At 45.0% G+C, this 15,869-nt stretch overlaps 1 protein-coding gene across 1 annotated transcript in view; it reads left to right on the top strand.

Moving 5' to 3' along the window:
• LOC119951029 (C-type lectin domain family 4 member A-like) overlaps positions 1-14,413 on the top strand; it is a 49,003-nt gene extending 34,590 nt beyond the window's left edge. Inside the window, exons 4-5 of the mRNA XM_038774062.1 lie at positions 12,196-12,338; positions 14,303-14,413. Coding sequence (XP_038629990.1) covers positions 12,196-12,338; positions 14,303-14,413 — 254 coding nt within the window. The remainder of the gene's footprint in view (positions 1-12,195; positions 12,339-14,302) is intronic.
• Positions 14,414-15,869: the final 1,456 nt, after the last annotated feature.

Genomic DNA, 15,869 nt, shown 5'->3' with positions numbered 1-15,869 from the left:
GATTTGTGAGGGGTAGGTCTTGCCTTACAAGTCTTATTGAATTCTTTGAGGAGGTGACCAAGCATGTGGATGAAGGTAAAGCAGTGGATGTAGTGTACATGGATTTTAGTAAGGCATTTGATAAGGTTCCCCATGGTAGGCTTATGCAGAAAGTAAGGAGGCATGGGATAGTGGGAAATTTGGCCAGTTGGATAACAAACTGGCTAACCGATAGAAGACAGAGAGTGGTGGTGGATGGCAAATATTCAGCCTGGAGCCCAGTTATCAGTGGCGTACCGCAGGGATCAGTTCTGGGTCCTCTGCTGTTTGTGATTTTCATTAACGACTTGGATGAGGGAGTTGAAGGGTGGGTCAGTAAATTTGCAGATGATACGAAGATTGGTGGAGTTGTGGATAGTGAGGAGGGCTGTTGTCGGCTTCAAAGAGACATAGATAGAATGCAGAGCTGGGCTGAGAAGTGGCAGATGGAGTTTAACCCTGACAAGTGTGAGGTTGTCCATTTTGGAAGGACAAATCTGAATGCGGAATACAGGGTTAATGGTAGGGTTCTTGGCAATGTGGAGGAGCAGAGAGATCTTGGGGTCTATGTTCATAGTTCTTTGAAAGTTGCCACTCAAGTGGATAGAGCTGTGAAGAAGGCCTATGGTGTGCTAGCGTTCATTAGCAGAGGGATTGAATTTAAGAGCCGTGAGGTGATGATGCAGCTGTACAAAACCTTGGTCAGGCCACATTTGGAGTACTGTGTGCAGTTCTGGTCACCTCATTTTAGGAAGGATGTGGAAGCTTTGGAAAAGGTGCAAAGGAGATTTACCAGGATGTTGCCTGGAATGGAGAGTAGGTCATACGAGGAAAGGTTGAGGGTGCTAGGCCTTTTCTCATTAGAACGGAGAAGGATGAGGGGCGACTTGATAGAGGTTTATAAGATGATCAGGGGAATAGATAGAGTAGACAGTCAGAGACATTTTTCCCGGGGTGGAACACACCATTACAAGGGGACATAAATTTAAGATAAATGGTGGAAGATATAGAGGGGATGTCAGAGGTAGGTTCTTTACCCAGAGAGTAGTGGGGGCATGGAATGCACTGCCTGTGGTAGTAGTTGAGTCGGAAAAGTTAGGGACCTTCAAGTGGCTATTGGATAGGTACTTGGATTAGGGTAGAATAATGGAGTGTAGGTTAACTTCTTAAGGGCAGCACGGTAGCATTGTGGATAGCACAATTGCTTCACAGCTCCAGGTTCCCAAGTTCGATTTCGACTTGGGTCACTGTCTGTGTGGAGTCTGCACATCCTCCCCGTGTGTGCGTGGGTTTCCTCCGGGTACTCCGGTTTCCTCCCACAGTCCAAAGATGTGCAGGTTGGGTGGATTGGCCAAGAAAAATTGTCCAAAATTCTATGATTAAACTAGGACAAAAGTTCGGCGCAACATCGTGGGCCGAAGGGCCTGTTCTGTGCTGTATTTCTCTATCTCTCGATGAGGTAATTCCACTCGACTGTCAAAGGCCTTTTCTGTGTCCAGGGAGATGATCATAAATATTATCACATTTAGCAGGCACCTGATGTTCGATGTTCACTGTCTACCCTGAACAAAGCCCATCTGGTCTTCTGCCACCACCTCTGGTACGCAGTTTTCCTGTCGCCTGGCTAGAATTTTGGCCAGTATTTTTGCATCTACATTGAGCAGCGAAATGGGTCTGTCGGACCCGCATTCTGCTGGGTGGTTTGTTTCTTGGGTATCAGCGAAACTGAGGTTTGTGCTAGTGTAGGCAGCAGGGTGGGCCTTGCCAGCGAGTCCATGAACATCCCCCATGGTGCAGGGCCAGTGCCGTCACAAATTTCTTCTAGAAGTCCCCCGGGAATCCACCTGGTACCAGCTCCTTCCCCATCTGCATGGAGTTAATACTCTACATGACTTCTCCCAGTTCTAGCGCTGCTTCCAGCAGCCGCTTCTTGTCCTCCCCACGACTGGCATGTCCAGTCCATCAAGGAACTGCTTCATCCTCAAGTCCCTTCCGGGGGGCTCAGAGATATACAGCCCCGGTAGAAGGCCTCGAAATGCATCGTTGACCTTTTCTGGCTCTGTTATTAGTTTGCCTTTGCTGTATTTAACCTCAGCTATTACACTCATGGCTGCCTGCCTTCTCAGCTGTTGAGCCAGCAGGTGGCTGGCTTGGTCTCCGTGTCCGTAAAGGGCCCCATTCCTGGTGGAGTTGGGGCACTGCTTTTCTCGCGGAGAGTAGGTCAAAGCCCATTTTCAGCTTTTTCTTCTCCGCCAGGAGCTCTACGGTCAGGGCCGTGGAGTATCACCGATCTACCTCCAGTATGGAGCCGACTAGCTGTTGTCTAGCCACCGTCTTCCCTGGCTCTACATGCTTTATAGGCAATAATCTCACCCCAGGTCACAACCTTCAGGGCCTCACTGGGTGTGGAGGGTGAGACCTCCCTGTTCTGATTGTTGGTAATATACCCTTCTATGGCCTGTGATATTTTCTCGCAGGAAGCCTCCGGTGAGGAGGGTTGTGTCCAAACTCCATGGGGTGGGTTGGGCGGGGCCTGTGTTAGGCAGCCTAGAGCCCTTCCCCCCCTTGTTCCTTTGTTCTCCCTATAGTTTTGTGTTTCCCCCCCTCTTCCCCCTCTCCTTCTGCTAGTGCCCCCCCCTCCCCCAACCTCTATCCCCCCACTTGTCTCCCTTCTTGTAATGTTTATCCCCTTCCACTTGTCAGGCGGTCCCTCCCCTCTGGGGGATAGGCCTCGTCCCCCCCTTCTCTCTCGTACCCCATGCCATTCCCGCCAGTGCGGTGACCCCCCCTCCCAAGTTTGGTCTGAGTTTTCCCTCTGCCCACTGTTTTTTATCTTTGCACTCTATCTCTTTCTCCCCTCTTTCTGCAGCCCGCTGCTCTCGCCCCCTCTTCGCCGTGCCTTAGCTTTCGGTTTTAAAATGTGGTGGTAGAGTCCCGCACAAATCGTCTGCCTGGCCCATCTCGGGATCCTTTTCCAGTCTCGGTACGGATGCATCTTCACAATTACCGCCCTCGATTGCTCTCTGGTCCTGGGTTGGGTCGGAGCGACCTGTGTGCCTTGTCTATCTCTGGCAGGCAGAGGAAGCTGCCCCTTCCCACCAAGTTTCCCAGCATCTGGGCAACGTAGTCCGTGGGGTTTCTGCCTTTGGTCCCCTCCGACAGACTCACTATTCGAAGGTTTTCACGCCTCGACCGTTTTTCTTGGTCCTCCATGTAAGAGCATTTCTGAGGCCTGAAAATTGAGTCATCCTTTACGTGGGGTTCCTCCCTCACTGTTATGGCTCAGCTTAATAAACAGGGCAGACACACAACCTGGTTAGGATGGCTTTATTACCCCAAGCTTGGTTTTACATACATAAGAACATAAGAACATAAGAACTAGGAGCAGGAGTAGGCCATCTGGCCCCTCGAGCCTGCTCCGCCATTCAATTAGATCATGGCTGATCTTTTGTGGACTCAGCTCCACTTTCCGGCCCGAACACCATAACCCTTAATCCCTTTATTCTTCAAAAAACTATCTATCTTTACCTTAAAAACATGTAATGAAGGAGCCTCAACTGCTTCACTGGGCAAGGAATTCCATAGATTCACAACCCTTTGGGTGAAGAAGTTCCTCCTAAACTCAGTCCTAAATCTACTTCCCCTTATTTTGAGGCTATGTCCCCTAGTTCTGCTGTCACCCGCCAGTGGAAACAACCTGCCCGCATCTATCCTATCTATTCCCTTCATAATTTTAAATGTTTCTATAAGATCCCCCCTCATCCTTCTATATTCCAACGAGTACAGTCCCAGTTTACTCAACCTCTCCTCATAATCCAACCCCTTCAGCTCTGGGATTAACCTAGTGAATCTCCTCTGCACACCCTCCAGCGCCAGTACGTCCTTTCTCAAGTAAGGAGACCAAAACTGAACACAATACTCCAGGTGTGGCCGCACCAACACCTTATACAAATGCAACATAACCTCCCTAGTCTTAAACTCCATCCCTCTAGCAATGAAGGACAAAATTCCATTTGCCTTCTGTTAGGCTAAATCTCAGTTCAATGAGTGAGTCGACACAGTAAGGCTTCAATCAAGTAGATAGTTTTTACTTAGGATTGTAACACGTACAGCCATCTGAGTTATGGCTGGAGAAGGCGCATTCTGCCGAGCCTCAAGTTACACACACTGATAAAGGTTGTTCCGTGCGCAATGGCCTTGGGCGGGTTACATAGCTGCCCACTCACAGTACTGTTGCTAACATAAATGTTATCTAAACCGCCACCCCCATCGCCCTCCTTAGTCAGAGCTAGAAGCAGCTGCACAAATATACCTTACAATCCCTCCTTTGTCCTCTTATGAGGACAACAATTACTTCCCGCGCCCCCTATGTTTTGAAACGCGCGCAAAAATAAAAATAAAAACCCTTTTTGCCAAGCGTTCTGTACCGCCTGGTTGGGTCCTGAGGTCTCAGGAAGGTGAGGACCCCCCAATCCTCTTGGCTCGACCCGCCGGAGTCTCAAGTCCTTCCCAGGTGCGGTGTACATTACATACAATTTTTGCCTTGCCCCTTATAACCCGCGCGTTTTTCTTTCGTTCCCTTCCCCCCCCCAGTTTCACATTTCAGCTTCTAAGTATTCTTCTAGGAGGTAGTTCCTCCCGGTTGGCGAATGCCCTCAGCCCACAGGATTTTTCCGGGTTTTCTGATACACACCAGGTCCCCTTCTTTTATCGGACTCTCCTGTCCTTCTTCTCCGTCACCGGCCGCGTTGTTCACCTGTTGCGAAACTAAAGTGACCATGTTACCGAGCATTTTGATATATTGACTCATTTCAATTTCCCTATCTTCCCATGTTTGCACCCACTCCGGGTTGGTCTTGGGTCCTGGGTCGTTAAGAGGGTGAAAATTCAAAACTTAAGATTTGTAAGTTCCAATTAAAATGCATCTTCAGCTGTGTGGACTGTTCATTACTTTATCAGAATTTAAAAGGCCAGAACTCGCAGGCAAACCAGCAACTCGCAGGCAAACCAGCATGGGAGTGTCAAGACATCTTCTGGATTACACACAAAAGCTTGTTGAAAGGGTTGACTGTCTTGCAGAGACAAAAAGGGGGGTATAGTGGGTGCATAAATTGGAATGATGCCATTCGCATCTCGAAACTTGTTTTTAAATTTTTCACTCAAATGGCTGGGAGTAAAAGTTGGAGTGCTGCCAAATTCCCGTTATCAAGTTTTTCAGGGAACACAATATGTTATTGAAACTCATGGACATATTTCATTTACCCATCTGTTGTTTATAAGTCATTCTGCAATCTCATAATTAAAACATCTGCGTTGTGGGACAGTTTAGTTTCACCCTACTGATGATTTTTTGTGTCAGGGAAGTTTTAACCCTGAACTAATGAAACACCGGCTTGATCATATTTGTCACATGCACTTCAACCATCCCAACCTCCGCTGAACACCACAAAACCAATACTTTCCTATTCCTACACACGTGATCTCGCATCCTGACCAAAATTCTCTGTGTATCAAAATTACCCTTCAGTGACAATGCGCAGACAACCCGAAGCTTTCAAATAATCACAGCTCGTAAAAAGTCAAGGTCTGAAGTCAAAGTCTGAATACAAAGACAGTGAATAGTTCAGAACAATGTTTAAATGCCTAAAACTCTCTCTCTCTCTCACTCTCTCTGTCTCTGGAACTCTTGTCGCTCTTTCTCTTTATCTAACTACCCCTGCCCTTCTCTGTCTCTCCCTGACTCGCTCTCTTTCGCTCTCTCAACTTTCGCTGTCTCTATCAGTCTCTCTCTCTCTCTCTACGTAACTCTCTCTACGTAACTCTGTCTGTCTCTCTTTCTCTAAAACGGAACAAAATTAAAATACTGAAAACTTTATCTGTGTCATTCCATTTAAGTCAATTTCCACTGATTAATTTTAGAGGCATTAGCTTTTCTTAGAGATGTATATTTCTTTGTGCAGATGACCTGCTTGCTGAAATGGTTAAATTTTTGTACAGAATCAAAAGTGTTGGAGAACTTGGCATGGTGCCATCTCCGTCTACTATGTGACCTTAGACATTACCCATCCTTTCTTTCAATTTTCAATGCTCGTTATTTAACCGGTTTTTGGAAAGAGACATTACTGGATGTTTATTTTTCTTTTATTTCAAATGAGTTGAATTACTGCTGAATTTATCTGGACGGCTTGAAATGATCTGAAGTTAGTCTCGACATGTATCCATTCTTAAGTTTCCAACCGTAACCTTGCACTGATCTTCCTCCCCATTTTTTCGTTCTGGGAGTGGAGGGGTTAGTCATTCTCAGATATTCCTGAACAAAACCAATTGAGTGTTTTAGCCCCTTTCTGATCTTTTGGACTTCACTTAATTTGATTTCTTTTTCTCTCCTTGAGACATTCCGGGACAGTTGTTAGCCGTAATTGTTGGCAGTTTTGTGAGGTCTTTACACTATCTTTACCCGTTTGATTGCTTTGTTTCAAGGAGTTAGAGCTCAATTCCTTTTAACCAGCCTGTCTTCCAAATGGTGTGAAGGTTGAATTTATCATTTGTGCTTCTAACTTTATTTGTCTTATCTTTACTTCTGTGTATCTCACCATTTTTCTCTGTTCCACAGAAATCACACCCATCTTTGATCATTGTATTTTTTAACCAGAGTATTTTGCTCTTCAAAAACCAAAAAAAATGTTTTAAACTGACTTTTTTACTCATTTGGCCTTGATACTAGATTTATTGGATGTTACCTCACCGTCTGTCCGCCTTGCCAAGTGATTCTAATTTTAGGCGGTCAAAGGTTTGACTACTCGCCTTGTCCACCGGCTCGAGCGGCGTCCAGCTCAGCAAATCCTTCCAGACTTACACTAAATGTTAGGGGTGAAAATATTCACACAAAGGCCTGAATATAGCTTAAACTCACATGGATTAATATACAGATTCAAGGCGGATAGCCTAATGACTTGGTTATTTTCCCATATGTGCCGTCCTTTTTTTTTAAGACGTTGGCTGTTTTAACTATTTCTTTCTCTGTCAATTTTATACCCAATTTTAATGCATTAGTTTTCCCCCAGTGGCCATTTTTCTTCTAAATTTTTATGCTCTTTTCGCGCGCTAATGTTACCGGACATTTATATTTCAAGGACATTTATATTTCAAGGACATTTATATTTAAGTCTCTTATGAACCGGTGATAATAGATCCAAAACTGTTTTGTTTTCAATGCCCGACCTTCACGTGACAGATCTCTGTTCTTAATAACCAGTCTAAGGCAACAAAATAATTTTCCGATTCTAAGACTCTACTTCCTTCTCACTCTACTTCTGAGATCTGACAGTTTTTTAAGTAAAGACTTTGAGTAAATATTATCACTAATATTTGGTCGAAGGTAATAATTCTATTTCCTTCTCACTCTACTTCTGATATCTGACAGTTTTTTAAGTAAAGACTTTAAGTAAATATTATCACTAATATTTGGTCGAAGGTAATAACATGCCCTCTACTTCCTTCTCACTCTACTTCTGAGATCTGACAGTTTTTTAAGTAAAGACTCACTCTACTTCTGATATCTGACAGTTTTTTAAGTAAAGACTTTAAGTAAATATTATCACTAATATTTGGTCGAAGGTAATAACATGCCCTCTACTTCCTTCTCACTCTACTTCTGAGATCTGACAGTTTTTTAAGTAAAGACTCACTCTACTTCTGATATCTGACAGTTTTTTAAGTAAAGACTTTAAGTAAATATTATCACTAATATTTGGTCGAAGGTAATAACATGCCCTCTACTTCCTTCTCACTCTACTTCTGAGATCTGACAGTTTTTTAAGTAAAGACTCACTCTACTTCTGATATCTGACAGTTTTTTAAGTAAAGACTTTAAGTAAATATTATCACTAATATTTGGTCGAAGGTAATAACATGCCCTCTACTTCCTTCTCACTCTACTTCTGAGATCTGACAGTTTTTTAAGTAAAGACTCACTCTACTTCTGAGATCTGACAGTTTTTTAAGTAAAGACTCACTCTACTTCTGATATCTGACAGTTTTTTAAGTAAAGACTTTAAGTAAATATTATCACTAATATTTGGTCGAAGGTAATAACATTAATCTTACACCTTAAGGACTTTTAAGTTTAACTTAACACTTACGTGTCACAATCCCAAGGCGTTTGACGTCCGGCTATGGTCGTCTTCTAATTTTGTCTCCTTTTTCAATCACTGAGACAATTATTACACAATTTAAAATTTCAATTTTGGAGTTTTGATTTAACAGGTTTGACTCCGTACCTTCTTTTTAGCCGGCTTTTAATTGTCTCTGCGATCTTAAACGGAGTTGTGTTCGACTCCCCCCCCCAACGTCGGGGTCACCAATTTGTTAGGCTAAATCTCAGTTCAATGAGTGAGTCGACACAGTAAGGCTTCAATCAAGTAGATAGTTTTTACTTAGGATTGTAACACGTACAGCCATCTGAGTTATGGCTGGAGAAGGCGCATTCTGCCGAGCCTCAAGTTACACACACTGATAAAGGTTGTTCCGCGCGCAATGGCCTTGGGCGGGTTACATAGCTGCCCACTCACAGTACTGTTGCTAACATAAATGTTATCTAAACCGCCACCCCCATCGCCCTCCTTAGTCAGAGCTAGAAGCAGCTGCACAAATATACCTTACACTTCTTAATCACCTGTTGCACTTGTAAACCAACCTTCTGTGACTCATGCACTAGCACACCCAAGTCTCTCTGAACAGCGGCATGCTTTAATATTTTATCGTTTAAATAATAATCCCGTTTGCTGTTATTCCTACCAAAATGGATAACCTCACATTTGTCAACATTGTATTCCATCTGCCAGACCCGAGCCCATTCACTTAACCTATCCAAATCCCTCTGCAGACTTCCAGTATCCTCTGCACTTTTCGCTTTACCACTCATCTTAGTGTCATCTGCAAACTTGGACACATTGCCCTTGGTCCCCAACTCCAAATCATCAATGTAAATTGTGAACAATTGTGGGCCCAACACGGATCCCTGAGGGACACCACTAGCTACTGATTGCCAACCAGAGAAACACCCATTAATCCCCAATCTTTGCTTTCTATTAATTAACCAATCCTCTATCCATGCTACTACTTTACCCTTAATGCCATGCATCTTTATCTTATGCAGCAACCTTTTGTGTGGCACCTTGTCAAAGGCTTTCTGGAAATCCAGATATACCACATCCATCGGCTCCCCGTTATCTACTGCACTGGTAATGTCCTCAAAAAATTCCACTAAATTAGTTAGGCATGACCTGCCTTTTACGAACCCATGCTGCGTCTGCCCAATGGGACAATTTCTATCCAGATGCCTCGCAATTTCTTCCTTGATGATAGATTCCAGCATCTTCCCTATTACCGAAGTTAAACTCACTGGCCTATAATTTCCTGCTTTCTGCCTACCTCCTTTTTTAAACAGTGGTGTCACGTTTGCTAATTTCCAATCCACCGGGACCACCCCAGAGTCTAGTGAATTTCGGTAAATTATCACTAGTGCATCTGCAATTTCCCTAGCCATCTCTTTTAGCACTCTGGGATGCATTCCATCAGGGCCAGGAGACTTGTCTACCTTTAGCCCCATTAGCTTGCCCATCACTCCCTCCTTAGTGATAACAATCCTCTCAAGGTCCTCACCTGTCATAGCCTCATTTCTATCAGTCGCTGGCATGTTATTTGTGTCTTCCACTGTGAAGACCGACCCAAAAAACCTGTTCAGTTCCTCAGCCATTTCCTCATTTCCCATTATTAAAACTCCCTTCTCATCCTCTAAAGGACCAATATTTACCTTAGCCACTCTTTTTTGTCTTATATATTTGTAAAAACTTTTACTGTCTGTTTTTATATTCTGAGCAAGTTTACTCTCATACTCTATCTTACTCTTTTTTATAGCTTTTTTAGTAGCTTTCTGTTGCCCCCTAAAGATTTCCCAGTCCTCTAATCTCCCAGCAATCTTTGCCGCTTTATATGCTTTTTCCTTCAATTTGATACTCTCCCTTATTTCCTTAGATATCCACGGTCGATTTTCCCTCTTTCTTCCGTCCTTCCTTTTTGTTGGTATAAACCTTTGCTGAGCACTGTGAAAAATCGCTTGGAAGGTTCTCCACTGTTCCTCAACTGTTCCACCATAAAGTCTTAGCTCCCAGTCTACCTTAGCTAGTTCTTCTCTCATCCCCTTGTAATCTCCTTTGTTTAAACACAAAACACTAGTATTTGATTTTACTTTCTCGCCCTCCATCTGTATTTTAAATTCCACCATATTGTGATCGCTCCTTCCGAGAGGATCCCTAACTATGAGATCATAGGATCATAAGAGTTGGACATGGATAATGCCAAGATCGATCTGCTAAACACTGATAAAAACACATCAATTTTACAAAGTCAATAGCCCACCCCATTTGGACTTGATCCATTCCTTGAAGCTGTCATTTTCAAACTATCCAGTAAACTTGTGATCAGCTTAAGATTTAACCCCATCCTGTCACATGTTGTTTACCAGGATCATGTATCCATTTTAAGTTGTTTTTCCCGGACATTCCCATCCTGATATCGCAGTCAGTTCCTGTTCACTCATTTTTGATTCAGGGGCAGGATACCAGAACTGGTTTCCTCTTTACTCCATGGATTGTTTCAGAGGATATTGCGGCCACCGATACAACCTGTTTGCTGAGTCCACTGTGTAATCTGCTGCCCACACATTTCGTGTGTCTCAAAAACATGGGCAAATTAGCTGGCCTAAATCCCATCATGCATTGTAGCCACTGCTTGTAGCTGGAGTTTACATGATTATCACTGCTATGTCCTAAAATACAGGTTTAATGGTTAATATTGATTACTAGGTATACTTTCTATATTTAATCTTAATCCTTAATAAACTAACGTATGTAGAATTACTCCAGTGGCATCCTAGCCAATCAGTATTAAGAAGTTTCTTCGCTGGACACTTCCTTCACTCCAACTTCCCCTTCAGGCTCCCCTCGCTATGTCGGCCTCTAGGGTGACGATCTTTGGTCCATGGAGGCTTTTCCAGTTCTCTGATCGTGTTTTCCTGAGCCTCTATTCGCCTGTCCGTTTTGTCGAGGGCCGCCTGCCTGCTGGCCAGTGCTTCCGTGATCGGCACCTTGACCGCTGCCTGGATCTCAAGCCTTGTCCCATCCTTGAGCTCCTTCAGCCCACGGGTGGGGAATTTCTCCCAGCCGTCGCCCAGTGAGGGGGGGATTCCTTGTACCATTCATTGGCCCCTCTGTTTCGGGGGCTTCCTTGCCTCAGCGGTCTGTTTCTCGCCCGTTGGCTTCTCCAGGCTCCTGATGCCTCTCGTGGTCACCTTGCTGCCTCTGGTGCAGCTGCTGCTTGACATTTCGATTGTTGGCCTGTACCTTCTGTCGTGGGTTGAAGAGGGTGATGAGGGGGTGATTTGTCCGGATCTGGTGGGCTAATTTCAGGTGGAATTGCCTAAATTTGATTTCCTAGGAGGAGAGCCACCTTCCATAACTCCTCTCAGCACATCCTCTTCCGATAAACGTGTTTTTGATTCCATCCGTCGTAAGGACAATCCCACCATTTTTTGCGAGTTCCACTTTTCTGGCAACCATCCCACCAGAAACCCAAGACAGGATGAACTAGGAGGGTTAGTTTAATCAGGCTGCAAATCTGAGATAGTGTCTGGGAGGCAGCGGCGGGGGGGGGGGGGGGGGGGGGGGGCTAGAATGAGGGGGGAAAAGATTAAAATTCGAGACAAGACATTTAGGAGTGATGTCAAGAAACAATTCTTCACACAAGGTGGAGCGGAAACCGGGAACTATCCCCCCACCAAAAACAACTCTGGAGACTGAAGGTCAATTGGAAACTCAAAACTCAGATTGAGAGATTATTGTTGATATTCTGGGATGGCGGAACTGAGGCTGGGAGTTAAGATGGCGAGTGATCAAATAGAGATGTCTAAAAATATTGAGGCGGGCGGAGTGGCTTTCCACTTGTTCCTGAGTAACAGGCTGGAGAGGGGCTGAATGGACCTCCTCCTGTTCCTGTGTAACAGCCTGGAGATGGACTGAATGGATCTCTTCCTGTTCCTGTGCAACAGGGTAAAGAGGGACTGAATGGCCCCTCGTAATCCAATGTATCTCACTGATTCAATTCTCGGTTAATTTTCAGAGTCTCTCTGTCCGCGTGGCTGGAAAGTTCAGAAGCAGAAATGCTATAAATTCTCAAAGGATAACAGAAACTGGAATACTGCAAAACAACAATGTGAATCCCAAAAATCACACTTCGTCATCATAAATACACTAGAGGAGCAGGTGAGAATGATGCCAGCATCTATCAGAATGAGTTAGAGAGAGAACCTCCCTCTCAATTGTCCCCATCAAACACTCCAGGACAGGAACAGCACAGGGTTAGATACAGAGTAAAGCTCCCTCTACACTGTCCCCATCAAACACTCCCAGAACAGGTACAGCATGGGGTTAGATACAGAGTAAAGGTCCCTCTCCACTGTCCCCATCAAACATTCCCAGGACAGGTACAGCACGGGGTTAGATACAGAGTAAAGCTCCCTTGACGCTGTCCCATCAAACACTCCCAGGACAGGTACAGCACGGGGTTCGATACAGAGTAAAGCTCCCTTGACGCTGTCCCCATCAATCACTCCCAGGACAGGTACAGCACGGGGTTAGATACAGATTAAAGCTCCCTCTACACAGTTACCATCAAACACTCCCAGGTACAGCACGGGCTTAGATACAGAATAAAGCTCCCTCCACACTGCCTCATCAAACACTCTCAGGGGTGTGAGATGACATGGTAGCACAGTGCTTAGCACTGCTGCCTCACAGCACCAGGGACCTGGTTGAATCCCCGGCTTGGGTCATTGTCTGTGCGGAGTCATCACTTTCTCTTTGTGTCTGCATGGGTTTCCACTGGGTCATCTGGTTTCCTCCCACGCGTCCCAAAAGACGTGCTTGTCAGGTGAATTGGTCATTCTGAATTCTCCCTCTGTGTCCCCGAACAGGTGCCGGAATTTGGCGACTGGGGAATATTCGCAGTAACTTCATTGCAGTGATAATATAAGCCTACATGTGACACTAATAAAGATTGTTATTATTATAGATAAAGAGTAAAGCTCTCTCCACACTGTTTCATCAAACACTCCCAGGACAGGTACTGCACAGGGTTAGATACAGGGTAAAGCTCCCTCTACACAGTCCCCATCAAACACTACCAGGACAGGTAGAGCCCAGGGTTAGATACAGAGTAAAGCTCCCTCTACACTGTCACAATCAATCATTCTCAAGACAGGTACAGCTCTGTGTTAGATACTGAGTAAAGCTCCCTCTCCACTGTTCCCATCAATCACTCCCAGGCCAGGTACAGCACGGGGTTAGATACAAAGTAAATCTCCCTCTACACAGTTCCCATCAAAGATTCCCAGGACAGGTACAGCACGGGGTTAGATACAGAATAAAGCTCACTCTACACTGTCCCCATCAAACATTCCCAGGACAGGTCAACGGATAAAAGAAACTGGAACAAACAAAACAACAATGTGAATCCCGAAACCCACACCTCATCATCATAAATACACCAGAGGAACAGGTGAGAATGATGCCAGCATCTATCAGAATGAGTTAGAGAGAGAATCTCCCTCTACATTGTCCCCATCAAACACTCCCAGGATAGGGACAGCACGGGGTTAGATACAGAGTAAAGCTCCCACTACACTGTCCCCATCAAACACTCTAGGACAGGTATAGCACGGGGTAGATACAGAGTAAAGCACCCTCTACACTGTCCCCATCAAACACTCCAGGACAGGTACAGCACTGGATAGATACAGAGTAAAGCTCCCTCTACACTGTCCCCATCAAACACTCCCAGGATAGGTACAGCACGGGGTTAGATACAGAGTAAAGCTCCCTCTACACTGTCCCCATCAAACACTCCTAGGAAAGTTACAACATGGGGTTAGATACAGAGTAAAGCTCCCTCTACACTGTCCCCATCAAACACTCCCAGGAGAGGTACAACATGGGGTTAGATAAAGAGTAACGCTCCCTCTATACTGTTCCCATAAAACTCTCCCAGGACAGGTACAGCACGGGGTTAGATACAGAGTAAAGCTCCCTCTACACTGTCCCCATCAAACACTCCCAGGACAGGTATGACAGAGGGATAGGTACAGTGTGAATACAGAGATACAGAGCTTTGAGTGTGAATTGAGGATGTAAGAAAAACTGCTTAAATTCAATTTTTATTTCGGCTGCAGAATTTTATCACCAAATACGTCAAGGACAAGATAGAAGCGTATTGGATTGGACTAACGGATGGCGCTGAGGAAGGGAAATGGAAATGGGTGGATGGGAGCACAGTGAGGTGAGAAAACAGGAGAGAAAGGGGGGTTAGTATGGGATTGACACAGGGATATGGGGAGAGTGTGGGACAGTGGGATTAATTTGGTATTGATGCAGGGCTATGGGGAGAGAGTGGGACAGTGGGATCAATTTGGTATAGATGCAGGGCTATGGGGAGAGAGTGGGACAGTGGGATTCATTTGGTATTGACACAGGGCCATAGGGAGAGAGTGGGGCAGTGGGGTGAATTTGGGATTGATAAAGGTCTTTGGGGAGAGAGCGGGACAGTGGGATTAATTTGGTATTAATACAGGGCTATGGGGAGATAGTGGGACAGTGGGATTACTTTTATATTGATACAGGTCTATGGGGAGAGTATGTGACAGTGTGATTAATTTGATATTGATACAGGGCTCTGGAGAGAGAGTGGGGCAGTGGGATTGGTATGGGATTGATACAGGGGTATGGGGTGAGAGTGAGGCAGTGGGACTAATTTGATATTCATACAGGGCTATAGGGAGAGAGTGAGACAGTGATTAGATTGGGATTGATACAGGGTCATGGGAAGAGAGCAAGGCAGTGGGATTAGTTCTGGATTGATACAGGATAGTGGGAAGAGAGTGCAGCAATGGCATTAGTTTGGGGGTGTTACAGGGCTATGGAGAGAGTCTGGGGCATCTGGATTCGTGTGGGAATTGATACTCGGCTATGGAGAGGGAGCATGGCAGTGGGATTAATTTGGGGATTGATAATTGGCTATGGGAAAAGAGTGGGTTAGTAGGATTAGTTTGGGTAGTGATACAGGGTTACAGCGAGTGAGCAAGGTAGTTTAATTATTTTATGATTGATATGGGGCTATGGAAGGGAGTGGGGAAGTGGGATTAGTTTTGGATTGATACAGGTGTCAAGATAATGTTGTAAAACCCTTTTTGTCAGCCCTGCATTACCCTTTTTATCCCCTCCCTGCTGCCTATCGCTCGGTTAATGTGCGACAATGTTGCCACACCATCTGGGATTTCTGTTTAAATTCCAAATTTTAAGCAGTGTTGAAACCCCTATCGTGTTGGATTAAGCTGAGACATCCGCTTTAGGTTCTGTGGTAGAACCGGTGATGATGATTTGATGGACTTGGCAAGCAGCCAATCAGAATGTACAATTTCCTAATGGGGTCTGTGATTGGTGGGGCCAGGCAGAAAGTTCCAGTAGGAACGAGGATCTTGTGAAGAGTGTCCTATTGTTTTGGGTGGACTGGGAAGAGATCCAGGCACCAGGCAGCTTTGAATCTCTCTCTCTCTCTGCCTGCTGATTAAGAGATCTTTCTACAACCGGCAGTTTCAGATTCGATACATGGTTAGGAGATCACTGGCTGTAAAGAGCGACGTCAGCAGCAAAGAACAATCTAATAACTATTAATCCCCTTTTCAGTTTAAACCTTTCCTGTTATGTGTGTCTGTCTTGTGTGGGTCTGGGTGGAGGGTGGGT

Source organism: Scyliorhinus canicula, chromosome 16, assembly GCF_902713615.1.
Source record: "Scyliorhinus canicula chromosome 16, sScyCan1.1, whole genome shotgun sequence".
Classification (NCBI taxonomy): domain Eukaryota; kingdom Metazoa; phylum Chordata; class Chondrichthyes; order Carcharhiniformes; family Scyliorhinidae; genus Scyliorhinus; species Scyliorhinus canicula.
Note: the sequence above shows the minus strand (reverse complement) of the source record. Positions and strands in the feature narration are given on the sequence as shown.